At 36.1% G+C, this 21,642-nt stretch overlaps 1 protein-coding gene across 2 annotated transcripts in view; it reads left to right on the top strand.

Moving 5' to 3' along the window:
- Window positions 1–13,484, top strand: part of LOC108999745 (vacuolar fusion protein CCZ1 homolog B-like) — a 55,043-nt gene extending 41,559 nt beyond the window's left edge. The window contains exons 9-10 of one of the 2 annotated variants that reach the window (XM_018976661.2): window positions 2,725–2,954; window positions 13,080–13,484. In XM_018976661.2, the coding sequence (XP_018832206.1) occupies window positions 2,725–2,954; window positions 13,080–13,110 (261 nt within the window). In that variant the 3' untranslated portion in view covers window positions 13,111–13,484. The remainder of the gene's footprint in view (window positions 1–2,724; window positions 2,955–13,079) is intronic. The other variant, XM_018976647.2, reaches the window with a different exon arrangement.
- Window positions 13,485–21,642: the final 8,158 nt, after the last annotated feature.

Genomic DNA, 21,642 nt, shown 5'->3' with positions numbered 1-21,642 from the left:
ACACATTCTTTCATTTTTTCTACCACCCTCATATTCCACCTAACCGACACCCACCCCCACCCCCCTAAAAAAAGGTATTTTTGGAAGTAAATGTGACCAGCCCACTTGATGACACCCGCACAAAATCCTTATTGTGCTTAAAGAAAGAAGTTCCAGTATTGTTACTTGCAACAACTCTCCATTTGTGCTGCTGGTTTATAATTTTGAGGCACTTTTCCGTCTCATTCAGCCCCTTGCATTCCACAAAATAATTTCGGGGTTCATAATACTACAAACCATTTCCCTTCCCATCGATCTCCCACAGTTAGAATTCCCTTCTCTTGCCTCGAAATTGACTGTCCAGTTAAGTCTTTTTAATTCTGTAGCTCTTTTCTTAGCTGAATTGAGCTCACCTTCTGAACTAGGATGGCTCTGTCCAGCCTCTATGGCAGTGAGAAAGGGGCATGTGTTGGATCCCTACACAGTGTTGGATCTTCTTTACTTTGTGTAGAACCCATTCCGATGCCTGTATATTGCTGTTACTACTCGAGGGTAAATAGTTCAATGGGATGGGCTCCTTCTTGAATTCTTTATCACTGTCTGTTGGATTCATCTGACGTGATATTGAACCACCTACCATCTCCAAGGCAAGACCTCATACCTGCCAACAGTCTCCCTCCATATTTTGATCATCCCCATCAAAGTCGTACAGAACCATAGCACCCACTGCCTCTGTTATTCAACGTATTCTCCCTTCCCCTGTATAGAGACTTCACAGCCCCCAAACTTGAGTTTAGCCTTCCCTGAGTTCAACCCATCTTCTGCTGCTTGTTTCAACACACCCCAGAGGTGTGTCATGTGAGTTCTCGCTGTCATCCTTGTGATGTCCACTGCTTGAGCATCATTTTTTGCTTCAAAACAATGCACTCTGCGTCCTTGACTCTTGTCGCCAACAGGTACCACTGCTAGCCTTCGTCCTGGATACCAGCGACCTGATCGCAACCTACCAGTGATGGTTTATGTGAAACCGCCATCCTGTGATTCGACACTGCTAACGTCCCTTCTGCAGCTCCAGATGATGAACCGAATTCAATGGATGAAAACCCGGCTTTAACCATCATCTTAGAGTCGAATAGCCTGATTAAGATTGGGCTTTCATCTTCCCTTTCTCAGCCTGCAAGAGGCACGGTCCATACTTCATTCTTTTTTCTTTTTCTCCAGGGCCCAAGATCAAGCCAAAAGCCTTCTCATTAACCAAGTTCAAGCCCACAGCCTGCTCATTGACATCACGCAGCATTGGGCCGTGCTTCTCCAAGTGCAAGCCGAGGCCCATTCTTGTGTTAACAATCTGTATTATGCCATTGACCAGCACCCTCAGATTCATCAAATCCTTTTTTAAACTTTCTACAGTCATCTTTGCTACACCGCTTCCCTTGAATAGTGAGCCCCCAACCCTTCTTGGGTAAGTTTTGCAGTCAAGCAGTGCATCAGACCTCCTTGTTTGGCACGTCTCCGTAACAGTCACTCATTTCCTTTTTTAAATACCAATGTTACCCTTCATGACCTGGGTTGACTCCTGTTATCTTCTCACTACCTTCATAGCTCTATGTTGGTCTCCTTTAGTGGCAGAAACAGGGCATGGAGACAACATTGCCTCCACATACGACTTAACAGTGTCTTTCACGGGAGCATTCATCTCCCTTGTTTGCTGTTTGAGGACTCCAGCCCCTTCAAACTCCTTCACTCCAAACTATCCCATGCTGCTGCAACTGTCATGAAGCTCCATGGCCAATTTCCTCCAACCCTTCCCTCCCACTTCCTCAGGGATAATAATGAAGCCTCTTTGCCCACCACCTCTGTATTCTCCTAAGGCCAAGTACCTTCCGTATTCATCAGAGCACCTTTGGGCAAGACACACACTGCTGCCAATGCAGGTGGTTAATTCCTTCGTGCCATCCAACCGAGAACACTCCAATGTCTGCACAACCAGTTCACAGTGGAGGAGGATACCAAGTCTGGCTCTTTTACCACCTATATGCTTTGTTTTAAAATGCACACTGATCGAACACCTTCCGTCGTAACTTCAAAGACCTTTGTTTCAATGAGAATCTGTTTCAGATAACCCATCCTTAGAAAAACTTGCACCCCTAAATATATGACTGAAAATGGACTAATAACGACACTGACCACTGGCAAACATCGTCAGGAAGAGAGACAAGATAGACGAAAGAAGTTGTACGCAGAGAATCGTACAGAGAAACGTTCCACTGATTTCAACTATTCTGAAAAATAATAAATTGGCACATTTAAATTCCAAAGACTATTGCCAAATGTCAGCAGTTAAGCATGAAAATGGATCCTGGATTGAGACCCCTGTGCCTTACTGGCGGGGTTTACCACTGTTGCCTAGAGCCTGAACTTGTGGTACCCAGTATGAGCTTAGGCAGCATGAGTTGATGCCTGGACTAGACTTACCATTTAGTTGCAATTTTCGATTGCATAGTTGCTCTGGAAAAATTAGGAGATTCTGTATAAAAATAAATATTTATTGGCAATTTTATCTTGGTTAAACTCTAGTTTTGCGTATTATTCAAACATTTTGCTGTGTGAATGAGGTTGAATGTTGGTTCTGTTTCCTGCAACTTGATGACACAATAATTATTGATGATGACTTGTCAGCTGATTGTTGTGAGATGATTTGAAACCCCAAGCAAGCTGTTTAATTCAAGTGTTATACCGTCACAGGAATCTTTGCTTGCTTTAAGTATGGTTAGAGAAGAGGTTGATTTGGAAAAAGGTCAAATGGCATGGGATAACGCAGGTCAGGAGAAAGATTTTGAGTTATGCATTAGAGCAAAAAACAATGCTTGGGTTATTGCTCGGATTACAAAAGGGAAGGAGCTTTATATGGTTCTAGAGAAAGCAAACGAAACGGTCCTTTATGCCTCTGATGCCGTTGAGAAGTTCAGCAACAGGTACCTGCTTTTATTTTATGCTTCCCCTTATATCAATTTCTTTTAATGTGGCAACGACCAATACGGGAAAAGAAAAAAAAATGAAAAACCAATAATATAAATCCGTGGGAATGGAATTTCTTGAACCTATAATAAGTTTGAAAACTCACTCAAGCCAAAATCAAGTCAATGGATGGAGAACCTAAATCCGTTGAGAACTTGTTTCAAGAATCTAGATTATATTAAAATCTAGATCCGTTGACCTGTCTCAAGAATCCATATTATAAGAAGCAACGTCACAAAGGTTGTAATTTACCTTTGATAAGTTCAAAAGTTCAATCAAGGACAAGAGGAGTAAACTCAACTCACAATGAATAAATTCATTAAATTTCATAAACTTCTTAAAATGAGGCTACAAAGAGAATTTAAACCAAAATCTAATTAAAACTCTAACCAAAATAAAGTCATTTCTTCCAAAAATACCTTAGAATGAATAGTATCGCGGCTATAGTAACTTGCTATAGTACCTCTTTAGACCCTAGTTTTTAAAAAGTAACTTTTCAAATAAGCCCTTGGCGAAAATACAAGGTCTTCCCAAAAATCCTAGTTCATAAGAAATAAGACATGTGGGCCAAGCATTCTCAAACCCAATTATTCTAGACTAATTCCTATAACTAATAAAATAAGCATTTTTAATTAAATAAACATGTCTAGGGCCGTCAATAACATAAACATAATAATAGATCCTAATTTATGTTGCACACTTCCATAACTTGTATCATGTGGATGATCATTGGATCTCCTTCTTTCAAGCCCATATTGAATATTCGGCTCTTGTTAGACTCGTTTCAAGTGGATTGCACCAATTCTTGCATTGCTTCCTTGCACTTCTTAGCTCTCGATTTTGTGATTGCCCCATCTGAAACGTGCAAGGGATCTTTAAAACTTGGTCTACTTTGGTGTCCATCATTCTCTCTCCTCAAAAGGATTCGACCTCGAATCTCCACCTGCATCAAAGGGAAAAAGATCATAAACATTGGAAGTAGCAACAATATGATACTTACCTGGAAGATCCACTTAATATAAATTTTCATTAATTTTTTCAAGAAATTAGAAAAGTCAATCTAAGTTACTCCTGTCATCAACAAGTAAAAGCATCAAGGTTAAAGGAGTAAGTGGATTAAAACCATAAACAACTTCAAAAGAAGAAATAAAAAATAGTAGTATGCACGATCCTAATATATGGAAACTCTAATAAAGGTAAGGGTGCGTTTGGATGTTGAACTGAGTTGAGTTGAGATGATAAAATATTGTTAGAATATTATTGTTTATTATTATTATTATTATTTTGGGATTTGAAAAAGTTGAATTGTTTATTATATTTTGTATTGAAATTTGAAAAAGTTATAATGATAAGTTGAGATGATTTTAAGTTCTAAAAGAAGCCTAAATGATACTCCCGCAAACGTTCATGCAACAAGTCAATGAATGACAAGTGATACTCCCACAAACGTTCATGAAACATATTTAAAGTCTTCCTTGCACCAAAATGACCACTCAAATTATATGCAAACTCAGTGAATGACGAACAATACTCCCACCCATGGTCACGTAATGTTTAAAATCCTTTTTACACCATAATGACCCAACAAACTACATCTATACACTAGCATCTCACGCATAAGATTAGTAGGCTCACAATATTTATTCTTTTCAAACGAATACCAATCTAGTCTTTACCACTTACCAAACAATGTCTTCGCACACGCTCCATACACACTAGCAAAGTCATCACCATTAACATGCAATTTCTTATCAAATTTAAATTTCAATAACTTTGCATCTAAAATGAAGACAAGGACATGCCTTCTTGCTAAAACATCAACTGCAAAATTTTCCTTACCTTATGTGTATTTGGTTACATGAGGAAATGTTTTAATGATTTGCACCCACTTGGTATGCATTCTATTCAACTTACCTTGTCCCTTCAAGTGCGTCAAGAACTCATGTTCTTCAAAAAAAAGTCGGGTAAGAATTGTCGCACCTGACACAAAATCAATGTAATGCTATCTTTCTAATAGGTGTCAATCTGCTAAACACACTGCTAGGAATCATGACCTTATATCCCTGTAACAACGAAACAACATTAGGCAAAGAGTCGTTAAATTCGTTAGTATAAAAGTTTGCCTTAGCTTAAAAACTCACTTTTGTTTTTATGTTTCTCTGCAATCTTTCTTTTTCTTCTCGTGGCTCAATTCTTTTTTTTGACTCTCAGCTACTTCTCTATTTTCTTTTTCACTCTTTTTGTTGATGTTTCGGCCTCATTCTCATTTTTTCTCTTTTTTTTTTCCTTTTCACTTTTTTTTTTCTCTCATCTTTTTTTGAACTCTCGGCCTCACAATTATTTTTTAACTCACTCTTTTTCTTGAGGTTTCAGCCTTACCCTCATCGTTTTTCTCTCTTTTTTCTCTCTCTCATTTTTGGTCTCTTTATATCTTTTTTTCGCAATCTCATCCTCACTTTTACTCCCTATTTTTTTCATCAATCCCACTTTTCAGCTCTAGTTGGTTCTTATGGACCTGTGTTGAAGTTAAACAAGAGACTCACTACTCTTCATTCTTATACTCATGTTCAATACTAGACTCATGCCTCCTATCTCTCCTGGCCTGTAGATTTCTAATTACCGATTCTTGATGATCCATCTTATCCCTTACTTCACCCAATACCATGTTCAATCGTTCAAACTGTTGTTGCATGGCTTGCAACAAAATGATGGGTTATTTGCCATCCCCTTTGATGATGACTCACTCCTATGAGATATCGTAATGTGCTGCACAAAAAGAATGTTAGTGGAAAATCTCACACTCCCTTATGTGTTTACACTCGAATAATGGCACTTCACTCGTGTTTCACTCTTAATTGGTTTTTTTTCGATAATAATCTTACACTCTTGTCTTCTACCTCAATAGTTTTTTCTGCTCAAATTCTTTAACAACTAGTTGAACTAAATAAAAAACAATACAATCTTGTATTATTCCAACCAATAATATAGATTCAAGAAACAAGAACAAGAATTAATGAATTAATAAAATGACACGAGACTCTTGGAATTTATACGAGGGAAAGAGTAATTATAAAACAAGATACCAACTAGAAAGATGTATTCAGCCCCTTTTGTGATAAAGCTCAATCAACAAATGTGTTTTTTTTTTGTTTTTGTAACTATGTAGCAACCATTGAATATGTTATCTTTTTTTTTCGAATTTCCTTTCCTTTCTTTTTGTTAATTCAATCATAAACAACAATATTTAATTGTGAAAATCAAAGAATTGAATTCAAGTACACAAAAATTGACAATAAAGTAGAAGAAAATTAATGGAACGACACTCCAAGCAATTGACAAACTTAGAGATGCAAGAAACCTTAGGTGATGCAAATTTTAGCCAAACCAAAAATTCTAAAAATTTAGGCAACCTACATTTTGTTTTTTTTGCAACCCTAGAACAATAAAGTCCTAGAATCAAAATTAAAGATGCAATAATTAAAAGATAGAATCAGACTTGATTGGAAACTTTGCTTTGATACCAAATGATATGAACCCGTGGGAATGGAATCCCCTTGAACCCACAATCAATTTGAAAACTTATCCAAGAAAGTCAAAATCAAGTCAATAGATGGAAAATCTAGACCCGTTGAGAACTCATTTAAAGAACCTAGATTATATTAAAATCTAAACCCGTTGAAGAACCTATCTCAAGAACCCAGATTACAAAGAGGAATGAGACAAATGTTGTGATTTACTTTTGATAAGTTCAAAAATTCAATTAAGAACAAGAGGAATAAATTCAACTCACAATGAATAAATTCATCAAATTTCATAAACTTCTTAAAATGAGGCTACAATGAGTATTTAAACCAAAACTTAATTAAAACTCTAGCCAAAATAAAGCTTTCTTCCAAAAATACCCTTGGATGAATAGTGCCTCAGCTACATTAACTCGCTACAGTACCTCTTTAAACCCTAGTTCTTAAAAAGTAACTTCCCAAAAATCCTAGTTCATAAGAAATAAGACATATGTGGGCCAAACATCCTCAAACCCAATTATTTTAGACTAATTCCTATAACTAATAAAATAAGTGTTTTTAATTAAATAACCTGTCTAGGGCTGTCAATGACATAAACGTAATAATAGACCCTAATTTATGTTGCACTCTTCCATAGTTTGTATTACGTGGATGATCACTAGATTTCCTTCTCTCAAACCCATATTGAATATTCGGCTCTTGCTAGACTCGTTCCAAGTGGATTGCACCAATCCTTGCATTGTTTCCTTGTACTTCTTAGCTCTCGATCTTGTGATTGCCCCATCTGAAGCATGCAAGGGATCTTTAAGATTTGGTTCACCTTGGTGTCCATAAACCAACCTCTTTCGATTGACCTAAATACTCACAAAGCTCAAATTATTAGGTTGGACAAATTGTTTCTACAAAAGAAGGAAAATGTTTACTTTGAAGAAAATTCATTAGCGATGATTTCCTTAACTTTTTATATTTGGGGCGAGATATTTCTTGTCAAGAAACTCTCTTTATCTTTCATCGATGAATTCATGACTGGTTACTAGATTAATGTTGCAATACCCTTTCCTGTATGTACGGAATGTTACTTTCATTTGTAGCTTAATGCCCGGTAAAGAGATTTGACACCATAAAAAATACATCGTTTATTGAATCATAAAACTACTTAGCATAATAGAGTTTCATAATAAAAACTAAAACATAAAAATAACATGAACTAGTCCTTTGTGATAAAATCACTTATTCAATTGTCTAAGCATAATTAAACCCATGTGTAACTAACACTTATTCAAGGTCTAAGTCTCTGGAAGAATAATCTACTCCTCTCACTCCTCTGTATTCACGTAATCATCATCTAAGACATTAAAACATAAAAACAGAGAAACGAGTCGAAGATTCTATAATAGCATATCATATTGTAAACTTAACTTAGCTTAATATTAGGCTTGACTTTATTTTAAAGCAATATTAGGCTTGATTTTGAACATAATCATGGCAGTACATGTAACATGGATGCATGAATGATTGACTCCATGCATTTCATATTCATACATGACTTATTCATCTTGTCTTTCACTTCATTAGTGGCCATCATAACATACGTGCATCGGTCCAATTGTCGTTGACCATATAAATCATATGGTGAACTACGCTTAGGTCCGTGGCACTGCATAATCATAGCATACATATGGTGAACCATGCTTAGGTTTGTGGCACCTAGGAGTGTAACCGGTCTGAGATTTGAAGAACCGATACCGCACCGATTACATGCTAAGCTGGTACTTCCGGTTTTACTAGTTCGGCCCGGTTTTTGTTACTATATAATATAGTATATATATTATAGTATATAATAATATAGTGATAATATCAATTACTATATTGTAATTATATATTATAATTGTATTATAGACTATAGTGATATATTATAGTATATTATGATATGTAGTTATTTTTATCGGATTTTAAAATTTAATATTATATTAATTAGTAATTTATCATATAATGCAAAATTATTTTATATATAATTCTATATAAAAATTATATATAATATAAAAAATATTTTATACAATTTAAAAAGTATTTTATACAATATAAAAAATTAAAATATATATATATATGAACTGGTTCTGTCCGGTGTTAGAAAAAGGAAAACTAGAACCGGATGGATTTTGAGAAAAATGGAACCAATACCAGACCGGACCAAACCCGATACCGGACCACACCCACCGGCTCAATCCAGTTTACTGGTTCACCGGTTTTTTTTCACCTCTAGTGGCATCGCATAAATCATAATATAGCATATGGTTAAGGCCTAGTTTGGGTAATGAAAATACCTCAATACTATTCATTATTTTATTATTACTTTTCACATATTTTTCACTAATATTCATTATTGTTCACAGAATACCTGAGAATACCTTACTACCTAAACACAACTTAAGTATTTTTAGGTCTGTGTCACTGCAAACTATTATGCTATGTTATAGTATAGTTTAGACTGTCGATCCACAGGAAGTCATAAGAAACGCTACAAGAACGCAAATTTAAAGGAAAAGATCAAATGACAAGATGACAGGAATCTGAAAAGTATTCTGAAATCTACTTAAAACACGCAATTAAAATGAGATTAGGACATGGATAAAAATGCAAGTAAAGCTTCGAGCTTCCATCAACTATATCTAATATTTTGATTTTTCCAATCCAAATTATACAAACGATTAAGAATTATAATACCAATGGGAGGATATGACAATGTACTCATCTAATTTCTCAAATTTAATTCTAGAATTTATTCCCCCATTTACAAACCATAGTCTTCATGTATAAAAAGGAATATCAGATCTAAACAAGACACTATGTTCACAAACAATAGTGTAACAAAAGATCACATCAATGGCATGAAAAGCCTGTTTAAGTCACAATCATATATTCATAATCTTATAGCTTAACAAAATCAAACTATAACAAGATTTAATATAATTGTTTCAAACTTATAATATCCAAAATAAATAGAGAATTCAATCCTAAAATCTTAAACAATAAAAACTTAATCTGTGAATTGAAATATAGTCAAAACATTTTCACAATCAATTTATGTCCTAGGCTTTACGTAAGCTTTAGTTCTCCATCGGAGTACCAAAAAATTATATTTTTTTTTCTCCTCCCGAATTGTACCGTACTATCATCTTCCCACCAACCCCCTTTTTAAATATTGCTATCTTTGAAAAGTCTTCTACACATTGGAAAGTCTTGCTCATCGAAACAATTGGGAATTATCCCAATTCAAAAATTCCTTTGAATTTGGCTGATCAATCTCTTAAATTTGGCAGATCCGCAGATAAACCAAATCTTATCTTCTCTCTGCCGAAAACTATTCTCATCTTGACCGAGTCAAAGTAACTAACTGCCAAGTGATTCTTTTTGTTTTAAATTTTCGCTGGAGATCAGATCTGTTTAGCAAATCTTGGAACCTCATATTTTGGCGCCCATTCAACTACTTTTTGAATTCGAAACGTGCATCATTTGAGTAGTAGTAGTTGTTGGAGGCGCACAGCAGGAGAAAATAAACATAATGGGCTTACATCTTTCTTTGATGGGTTTTGGTTCTCATTTGACTGGGCTTTAGCCTCCTCTTTTATAGACTCTGAAATTAAACATAAAAAAATGTGCTTAAGAATATCTCAAAATAAATAGAACCTAAGTTCAAGAAGAGTGCACTTTGGTACACTCATCAACTACTATTCACTACTATTCAATATTCTATCATTACTTTTTCACTAATATTCATAGAATACCTGAGAATACCTCACTATCCAAACACAACCTAAGTATACTTAGGTCCGTGTCACTGCATACATCATAGCATACCACATGGTGAAGCATGCTTAGATCCGTGTCACCAAATACATCATAGCATACTTATGGTGGACCAAGCTTAAGTCCGTGACATGCACATCCACCCATAACATAAGGCCAATCTTAAAGCTTACTTATCATTTACATGACTTCTTAATTATCTTATCATAATGCATATGAACATGTTCACTTCATGTCTTTCATGGTGTCTTACTTAAATGCATGGCATAGCATTGATCATGGCATATTAACATGAACATTACATAATCATAACATAATATAACAGGATATAAGCGTTAGATAGCATAACATAACATAAGCATTCCACAACATAACATAGTAGACATACCATTTAGCATTGCATATGTAATTGCATCACAAGCATATTATCATAATTCATCAAGGGTTCGTAAAGAGAAACCTTGATATGGCCATACATAGCATAGGTGAACAACACTTTTTAATCGAATAATTACAACACACGTGAAGGTTAAGATCATGCTACTTACCTCGTTGCACTACTTTCTGAATTTTATTTCGTAGCTCATAACCTATACGAGATAGTAAACGTTACAAAAATTTCTAGGAAAGCGTGTTGTAGCATTCTACTTAATTAAATACACCATGGAATTTAATTTAATAATTATTCTGACATATACTGAAATTAATAAGTACTACTATTATTTAAAACCCATAACATATAATTATTTAATTATTAGTAACATATTCTAACCTTCAAATTATAATTTAGTAGGGAATATATTTTAAATCCCTTAAATATTTTCTGTAAATCAAGTCTATGGATTAATATATTTATTCAATTAAAAACCAAGTCCATGTAAAGCATCATATAATGGTTTTCTAAAAATATAACCCAGCCCAATGTAAAATATGTCTAACTTAATAATCCTTTAACATAAACCCAACTCAAAACACAAGTCCAAATTTAAACATCAAGCCCCGCCCAATTAAAGCAAATCACCCCAAATTTTTTTTTTTTTTTTTTATGTCGGGGAACTTCTCCAAGATAGGGCCCTTCGGACCCACCCATGCAAAGTAAACTCCGGTCCCGTGTGTCACACCCTCGAAAGTTTCCCTATACGGAACTGGTTAAATCGCCGACTTTTCACTAGGAAGTGTCTCCAAATGATTGTTTGCACCCATGAGGTATTAAACTTTAGACCTTGAAGAGTGATACCCCAAGACCAAAGCTTTCACCACTTGGGCCAACCCCTTGGGGTTCCCCAACTTAAATAAAAGTCCACAAGAAAATCAGCCCACTTGAAATATTATAATAGTTTTGAAATACAATAAAATCAAGCCCAACTTAAAAACAAGGCCCATGTGAGAAATCAGCCCACTTAGGATATCAGTGGCACTTGGCCGAATGGGCTTAAGGCCTAAGGGCCCACTTTCGATTTAAGAGTGTGGAACCCTTTGGAAAATAAAAGGGCTGAGAAACAGAGAGGTGTGTGAGAGAGGGAGAGGCCATGCGGCACCAACTGAGAGAGTAGGGTGACGGGGGAACTCAGGTGGCTCGGCGAGAATCACGGGGGCACTACGACCTCCTTTGTGTGTGGTGGCAAAGTTCATAGAGAGAGAAATATTAAATTGAGAAATTGATGAGAAGAGGAGATCTCGGCAGGGCTCATCGGAATAGCACGAGGTGACAAGGGGTTGCCTAGTCGGCGAGTTCTCAGCAGTCTGGGTGGTTTTCCAGTTCACTCTGCAGCGGCGACGGTGGGCAATGCAAAACCCATACAAAATGTGTTAATGCCAGTAGGGAAATATACTAGAGGGATCAACATATGATCAATGACATCGTGAAGGGAAGGAAGACTTACCGTTGTCGTCCTCCGTGGTTGGTTCTATGATGGCTTGCGGCGAGGTAGTTATCTCTTGTTGAGGAAAAATGGTCCTCGGGCTATCTATGTAGGGAAATCGATTTCACTATGCAATGGGGGGTCTCTGGCTGCAAGTGTTATGATTCTAGAAGCATCACTTTCGGCTTGAGTCTTATGTTAGTGGGTTTGTGTCCTTGGGATCATGAGTTATGTTAGTTGGGTCGTGTTTTGAAGTTGTGTTAGTGGGTCTGTTAATTTAAGTTGGTCACATTGTGATTGAACGTGGGTTGTTGCCTTGGGGCTATGTCATCATGTCCGTAGTGGGTCATTCATGTAATTGTCTATTAAGTTCTTTAAGCGTACCAAGTTTGCATCCAAGATTTGAGTATTGTTGGGGCCTTAGGCACCTCGAATTGCCTACGATTGATTAATTCCTTATTATACAAATTTCATACCATATCAGTACATAACAGCGAGGGCTTGCCTGTGTGAAGGAGGAAATTTTGTGGACGAAAGAGGATTTATAAGTGAGGGTTTTTGGCACTCGAATCTGTCGGTTACCAATTAGGAAATTATTCAAACTAGGAAATCAAACAGAGGGATATATGGGCGTGTAGAGAGTGGAAGAATTCCACTCAAATAAAATCACCATCTCAAGTAAACAGATTTTTTTAAAATAATAAAATACTAATACCAATAATACTAATTATAAAACAAAATTCTAAACCCTGATTAAGAACCTGAGTGTTACAACAGTTCTTTAAAAGCACACAATCTTTGATTATCAAAATTGGTCTGTTGGAATTTATCATTACAATCTATCTTAAATCTAAAGTATAACATAATCATCTGTTTGATTGGATATATGCAGGTATTGCAATGGAGCTTTTTCATTGGATTAGTAAAAATTCATTGGTTTCTCATACTGACCATCATACAATTAAAAGTAGCTCTCTATGAAGGTGATCGGCATTTTCTTATCACCTTCCTCTTTCTTCCCACGCAGGAGCATCCGTTTGCTGTATAATTTTGTGAGTTTTAAGAAGGGAAAGAAAAACAATCGGCTGCGTGTATTTGTTCATCAGTTTATGTGGAAATGTTTTATTTATTTGTACTCGGACGCTTTACAAGCTTCTGATGTATTGCCAGAACCGGTCACACTAAGCAGAGGAAGATCAATTAAATTCTAGAACTTAATTGGCTGGCTTAGGAATTGGACGGCGCCATAAGAAATGTATATTATTTTCTGTTAAGGGTGAGAAGAGGCTTTTATGTCCCCCAAGGGAACTTAAAAAGGAAAGAGAAAATGAAGGAAGGGTTCTTTTGGAAGAGTCCATATAATGATGAATTGATATAAAGATGGTAGCAATAAAAGGGAATGCTTGTTGTCAAGCAATCATCTGATAAATGAACAACTAATACATTTTATAGATTTATAAAATCATATAAAGTTGACTACATAATTATTTCTATTTGGGTTCTCTTTTTGGTAAACGAATATTAGAACAAATAGAGGGCTTGAATATTGGAACACATAAAGGACTTGGCATGCTAGGACAATTTATTTGGAGACTACAATGGGACGATCTGAATTTAAAGAAATACCGGTTAAATGAAAAATCAGTCTCTAGATTTTCACCGTCAAAAAGGTCATTTGGTTTCAATTTTCGCATGTTATTCTTTGAGTTTTCCAAATTTTACAACTAAGCCCTTTCAAACTCATTAAAATTTTCGACGATGCATTAGTAAATATCTTACGCTCCATTCGCAAAATCCACAACGACGTTAACCCTTTTTTCATAGAGTAGAAACACCTCATAAAAATTAATAAATCGTAAGTCTTCTTCAACGAGTATGAATTCACACATGGCAAAGAAATTAATAAAAATAATAATATAAAATAAGAAATTAAAAAGAGAAAAAAATTAAAAAAAGGGTAAAAATAACAATTAAATTAAACAGAAAAATTAAAACTTCAGACCTAAATAGTGCAAACTAGGAAAACTAAAAAACCAAAAGTTAAAATAACAACTCTATTTTTTTTAAGAACAAACTTAAAATTCAAGAACAAATTAGAAAAATAAAATTGGAAAACAAAATAAATAAAAAAACTAAAATTGAAAGATGATAGTCCAAACTGTAGTTAAAAAATCCAAAAACAAGTTAGAGGGTTAAAACCATATCCAAGTAGACGAGTAGGTTGTAATTGAGCAGAGTAAGAGCGCGAATCCCCTAGCCCCCGATTGGGATTTCACGGTGACTGAATGCATATAACACAAGGCTACATACCCCCTACATGACAGTTAAGATGCAATGCACCTAATATTTTAGCAAAATGCAATAAAAATCGCAGCAGAAAAATTCTTTTCTATCTACTTAAGCACGGTGGCAAAATAATTAAGACAAATGATACCAATAAGTACAAATATCCCAAAAGCTTTATATAAGTATAAGCACTTTCAAAAGACTATCAAAACACAGGACCATTTCAAAAGATTGTGTATTCCACAAAATATTTAAGTCTTCATAGCCTCTCAGGCTTTGTCCTCTTTTCTAAGAATCGGTCCTTGCCACAGCTCCTTAGTCGCTTTAACTCAACAATGAGTTTGAGTACTTCGGTAATAGTCAGGTCAATGGTCTCTAGCTGCTCCTGGATGGAGCGCCCAGAAGAGTTCACTTCCATCTTGGGCGCTATCCTATCCGGAGGGAGTGTTGTCCTCTTCTGCTTCGTCATCGGGGTTTCCTACACCTGTTACAACTTCTACCATTTCGGGAGGGGAATGGTAGTAAAAACTACCACAGTAAGATTTCGAGAAATCTCAACAAGTAAACAGTCAACATATCATAGATATCACAAGCATATAAAAGCAAACCACAAATGAATGCATGGATATGTACTTTGACGTAAAACATTAGCATATGCAACATAAACTTTCTTTATAAATTTTTTTTTCATCTTTTAAACTCTTAACACATGTTTATATCATTTGAGCTCAGGTTCTTGTTCATATCATAACTGTAACGCCTCGGTCTCGGATGAATTAAAGAGTTAGTTCTTATCACTTAAAATCATATCTTCACAATACAAGTGATATTTCTAAGTACTCCATAAACATAATATTCAATCCATCTCTTATAATGCAAATCACATCTCTACATGTTCTCACACAAACCATGAACTTATCCATCGAGTTCAACCACATAAATTCCTCTACAAGGTCTTCCTTAATTAATCATAACATAAAAACCAGAAATTCGTAAGTCTCCATACATCAAGTTTCACACACTAAAATCCAACTATTCATAAGATAACTGCCTAATAATGAAAGTACCCTTAGATACTCAACTTCCCACAACCTGCCAATCTTGCCCAAACTTCTATTCCTGATCACCAAGCGTATCGTCTAAATCATCTGAAAAATATTATGAAGATAAGAGGTGAGTTATCCAATAACTCAGTAAGCAGAAGACATATATATGTGTAAACATGAGCATTTATAGAGTACAATATGCAGAACAAAAATATCTTCCAAAATTAGCATGCAAAACAAAACATGTTTTCAAACGTAACAGAGCGATGCTTTTAAGACACATAAAACCTAGAATACTTTGGCATAACGAAACTGAGCATCATCTTCACATCAAAACATAACATCTCACAAAGCGAAGACCATGTTTAACCCCCATGGTAGGGTTGTGCTATCCCCAATGGCCAAACCAGGCAGAGACAAAGTTAGTACACCATGCCAAACGTTTTCAGATGCTATATCAAAACAAAACTGAGTTTTGAAACATATTAAGATCATTATCACATACTGAAAACAAAAGTCGGAGCATCTTTCTAATTAATGCACAAATTTTTGGATTTTCAGTATCGCTCTTTTTCACATTTCAAAAACAGCATGACAAAATAAAACTCATGTCTACACAATTCATGTTAAAAATTTTTTTCCTTCTTTCATATAGATTTTCATGAGTAATACAAATAAACGATCGAGGTTGTGTTTTCTAAGTTCTCATTTAATAACAAAACATGCAAAATTTTTAGAAAGTCAACCTCAGTTTAAACAATTCGTGTAAAGCCTAGCATACGAACCCTGCTTATTGGACCTTTTAGCTTTTCTGAATCTTTCCACAATCGTGCCGAATGAATACCAATCGGCACCTATACAGAATACTAAACTTTACTAAACTTCGAAAAGGACTCGTAAAACTCTCCATCTACTTAAATTCATACTACGGAAATAGCTTCGATAATTATCTAGTTATCAGAAATCTAATAAATACTATTATCATTAAAAAAAAAAATCTTAACTTATCAAAATATAGTTTTATCAAATATGGTAAATCAACTTAGAGTCATTTCAAAAATTAACTTAATCATATTTAAAACTCATATCTCTATAAACTATTATAGACTTGAGATGACTTGAGATGAGATGAGATGAGTTTAGATGGATTGTGAATAGTAATGAGATGAGTTGTGAATAGTAGTGAGATTTGTGAGTTAAAGTTACTGAATAGTAATGAATAGTAGTGAGATGAGTTGAGATGAGTTGAGATGACTTACGAATCCAAACAAGCCCTAAAACGATAATTTAAAACTGCCAACATATAATGTAGTAGGAAATTCATAAATTTCTTAAGCAATAGTAATTCATAAAATATTCTTAATCATATCTAATTTAAAACCATGAAGGATTTGTATCAAATAATCGGCTTAGTGTTTAAAAACAAAGAATAAATACTTATAGTTTACAACTTAATAAAATACTTATATCAAATTCAAATAATGTAACAAGCGGAAAACTCATTTAATAAAATTAAAATCTTTTTATTTACTATTGAAAGTAATATAATTATACTTAACAAAATTTCTTCAATATGCCTTTCAAATGCTATACGACAAGGGATTAAACTTAACATAATATAATTTAAATCCTCATTTATTTTCTTTATACGATCTTATATTAAAACACAGCCTCACAAAATAGGTATAATAGGCAAGGACCCACAATAGAACCCGCCTAATAATAGAGATATTTTAGGGAAAGATCATAAAATGCATGTGCAGATTTCTTGGATTACAACCACCCCAAACTAAAATAATGGGATAGAGACACCATATGTAACGACCCGACCCTATATTTTTTTTTAGGGATAAAATTTGAATAATTTTATTAAGGCTTTATTATTATTATTATTATTATTATTATTATTATTATTATTATTACTATTATTATTTTTTGTCCAGCCCTTGAATCCTCTTCAGAATACAACTCCTCTTGCTGGATTTTTTTCTTCTATTTTGAATTTCAAACAATCTACTCACATGCACATACACATGCACGTCTATTCCTTTATTTTTTTTTATCTAGGGTTTTCTTTAGGTTCTCAAACAATTATACATATGCACGTTTCACTCACCAAAGAATGCAAGCCGCCATGCCCCCATCGTGAGTCTTCCCATCGCGTATCAATTCAACGCATGCACGACTTCATCCGTTTCCTCCGCATTCAGGTTTCTCGTCCTAGGGTTTTCCTTTTTGACTCTCAACTGGCTAGGTTATAAATAGTTAAGCTCTCCTCTGCTTGAAGGGAATAGCCACTGCCGCCCACGTCTTTTTACACTCACGCACACAGAGCACTTGCCACAAACCTCCTCCCCTCAAACCGCAGCACACGTCCGAGAAGACAAGCTCCACCACCTCCCTCAAGCTCGTCCAGCAGACCACCTCTCCCTCCACCGTAAATCCCACTGCCGTGTTGGTTCACTTTTCCTCCACACACACAACCACTGCACGCCACCGGGAAACCGCAGCACCACCTTGCCGAAGCCAAGCAAACCACGTCCCAGCTCCTCCCTCTGGCCACCTCGTAGCCCAGCTAGCAGAACCACCGCACGGCCCGCCCTCGAAAAAGCCATAAACCCGCTGCCATCCTCCCCTGTTTTAGCCCTAAAAAACAGAGCACTGAGCTCTTCGACCGTAAGCCACAGCCCGGCCACCCTCAGCCACAGAACTCGCCGACTAGCACAACCCTGAGGCACCCACTCCATCCCGGTAAGCCCACGACCGTCGTCGTCCCCCTCTTTCTCTCGGTTTGTTTGCGGCTTGACTGAACTCCCGCTCTCCTCCTCTCGGCGTCAACTCCCACTCTCCTCCTCTCGGCGTCATACCACCACTGCCCAGAGAACCCAGTCGCGTCTCCGGTCCTTCCCCAGCCACCCAGAGCCGCCGCGCATCAGCTTCCTCTCTCGGTGAGCATCGCACCCCAACCCGATTGCATGCATTTCCTTTCACGCGTAAACCAAACCGGATCATGCAACCCGTAAATCAATATTTGTTTTTGGTTAGTTAAATTACAAAAATGCCCCTCTATTTTATTTTCCCAAAATGCCCATGTACAGTATGTTATTTTCCAAAAATATCCTTGCTTATTTAAGACTAACGGGTAAGGCTATTTTAGTGTCGAGAAGTGTTTAGGTTTAGAAAATATAGACTATTTTAGTAGTTAGGTTTTTAAATAGAATCACTTGTTTAATTAGAAATTTATGCAAAATACGTGTTTATTTTTTATAGGCAACCGATTTCGTGCCGAAAATAGTGGATTAGCATTGCAAGGTAAGTAGCATGATCATATCCTTACGCGTATGTACAGTGAGCTGTTTGTCTTTTTATAAAAGATATTATGCATGTATGCCCTTTATTGGAAATCCCTTTTTACGTATCCAAAACATGATAAAATTATGAAAAAGTCATGATTTTATGGGAAAGATTATTCATGAAATTATTTATGAAATGCATGATTTTATGTGAAGATTATTTATAAAATTATTTATAAAATGCATGATTTTATGTGAAAGATTATTCATAAAATTATTTAAGAAATGCATGATTTTATGAGAGAGTTATTTCGTAAAATATTTATGAAAAATCATTACTTTATGCGATGAAACATGTACCACGACATTTATGAAAGAATGCGATTTCGTTTGAAATCTATGATACGATATGACAAGTATGTATGTGATTTCTTTTGAAATCTATGAAATTACAAGTATGCAAGTATGATTTGATAAAATATGTAACGGCCTATGTTATGATATGAGAACGGTACCTATGTTATGGGCATATTGCATTGCCAGGTCGTGCATGCTGGTAGTGCACCCAGTATTGTCTTCCTTATGTATGGATTCCACAACCCGCGGCCACGGGCAGAATCAGAATCTTTTTAAATTCGCTAACCCTAACTCACGGGGGTCAACAGTGGGTAACGGCCTATGATAAGTGAAAGATAAGTTAATGTTCATACTCATGTTATTTATGCATGTATTTATGAATATGCACGCTTTCCAAGACACCTTATGTTTATTATGTTTACTGTATGATGTGTTGCTTATTAAGTATTCGACTCATTTTAGTTTGTTTTCATGTTTTTTTTTTAAACCCCCCAGGTGATGACATTTATGAAGATGAGACTGCAGGACAGGATTTGACTCCGGGAGGCAAGGCTGAGGCCTAGACAGATTTTGCTATGATTATTTCTATAGTTTAAATAAATTATTTTGATAAGCACATAAGACTTCTGTATTTCTTAATAAATGCTTCCACAGACTTTATTTTAAATTTTCAGTATTTATTGAAGTTTGTTATTTTATGGAATTCTTTCGTATCTGGCGCGTTGTTAAAAAGGAAAAGCTTTTTATATTTAAGTTTAGTAGTAGCACACTCGCTCCTCGAAAATTCTAAAATATCTTTTCGGGAACGGGGTGTTACACCATACTCACTGAGAGAGATGGCCAGGGACAACGAAAGTAGTGGCTAGACTAGATCAACGGTGTAAGGAGCGATCGAAGAGCACTGAGACTGAGAGAAAGAAAACGCTACTCTCGGTAAGGAGAGAGAGAGAGAGTTTGAGGTTGGAAGAAAGAGAGAAAACAAAAAGCAAGAACTTTCCCTTCCTAAGCAATGTGGGATTACATACACCACCTACCCCTATCCTTATCATATGACTTATCACAATAACATTTCATGTCGTTTCCTTATCATAACATATCATGTCATTTCTTATCATTTCATAACATGTCATATTCAGATCACGTCTCATCATTTCATATCCTTTCATATCATATCATAACATTGCATATTATGGCATAACATATCATGTCATATCGTATCATCGCATATCATAACATATCATATCATAGAGCTTAAATGTCTTGTTCATATCATAAAATTCACATGATTGGATACCTCACGGTTCCCCTATGCACCATGTGTTCTCCACTAGTTACCGCATCAACCAGCGATCCATTTGATCGAGGTGACTACATCATAGTATAAACATATTTTCTTACGGCAGTTCACCTATTTCGCCTTCACCGTATTGCACCCACTAGTTTTAGGTGTAACCTCGCTCTGGTATCCTTCCATAGGAACCATTCGAGGCCCGTCGAGAGTACTTTGTTGACCCAAAGGTCTCCACTCGACTTTAAATACTCCAGAGTGGATACAGAGTTCTACTAGGGCATTTCCCCATCCTAGCATTTGGGGTCGTGATAAAACATACGTTGACTCTTTCTTTTGAAAACATAGACCCAAATGCATGAGACATGGACATATGATGAAGCACTAATCTTATGCATGCAAATGTAAAAGCCGAACCATATAACCCAAATAACAACATGTGTGATAACCCAAAACTTGATTAGAATTACATCCTCGTCTATTTTCATTGCCTTAGTAATGCTTTAGGGCCATAAGGATATATTTAGTTGAACTTAGGCCTTAGTTTTGTTAATAGCAACCCAAGCCCAAGAGAAGGCCAATTGAGCCATGTAAGTTTCGACTACCATAATAAGCCCAAGCCCAAAAACCTTGGATGCTTTTGGCCCATGATCCAAACCTTTGCCACTAGTGTGCCATGTGTCACTCATGAGAGGCACTATGTATCTAGTCTTGATAGTGGACTAAGCGGGGAGAGAATAGTGTTTGGGAAGCCAAAGGAAGGGGTTAAACGCCTACCCTAGTGGTTATGCCACATGTCATGCATGCAAGAAACCTTCTAGAAGAAAAGGGAGAGGAAAAGGCCTAGAGAAGGCCATGGGATTTTCGGCCACCATGCCACTTGGCACAAGTTTGAAGTTCCAAGGTAGATTGCATGGGAAAGTGGTGCCTTGGGAAGACACAAGGGATTTCCAAGAGTGATTTGCATGGGGAAGGCCAAGAGACAAAAAACATGGTGCGGTTCCCACCCCCACATGCCTAACCTAGGGCTTTTCTTCATAAATTGACATGTGAAGCATGCAAAGACCTTCTAGAAGGATTGTGAAGAGACAAACACGTAAAATGACAAGTCTACCCTCACTTTTTCGGCCACCACACCCAAGAGCACCCTCACACATGCCACTTGTCACCTTAGGGTTACAAAAA

Source organism: Juglans regia, chromosome 13, assembly GCF_001411555.2.
Source record: "Juglans regia cultivar Chandler chromosome 13, Walnut 2.0, whole genome shotgun sequence".
In the NCBI taxonomy this organism is placed as follows: Eukaryota; Viridiplantae; Streptophyta; class Magnoliopsida; order Fagales; family Juglandaceae; genus Juglans; species Juglans regia.
This window is presented reverse-complemented; position numbering and strand designations above follow the sequence as displayed.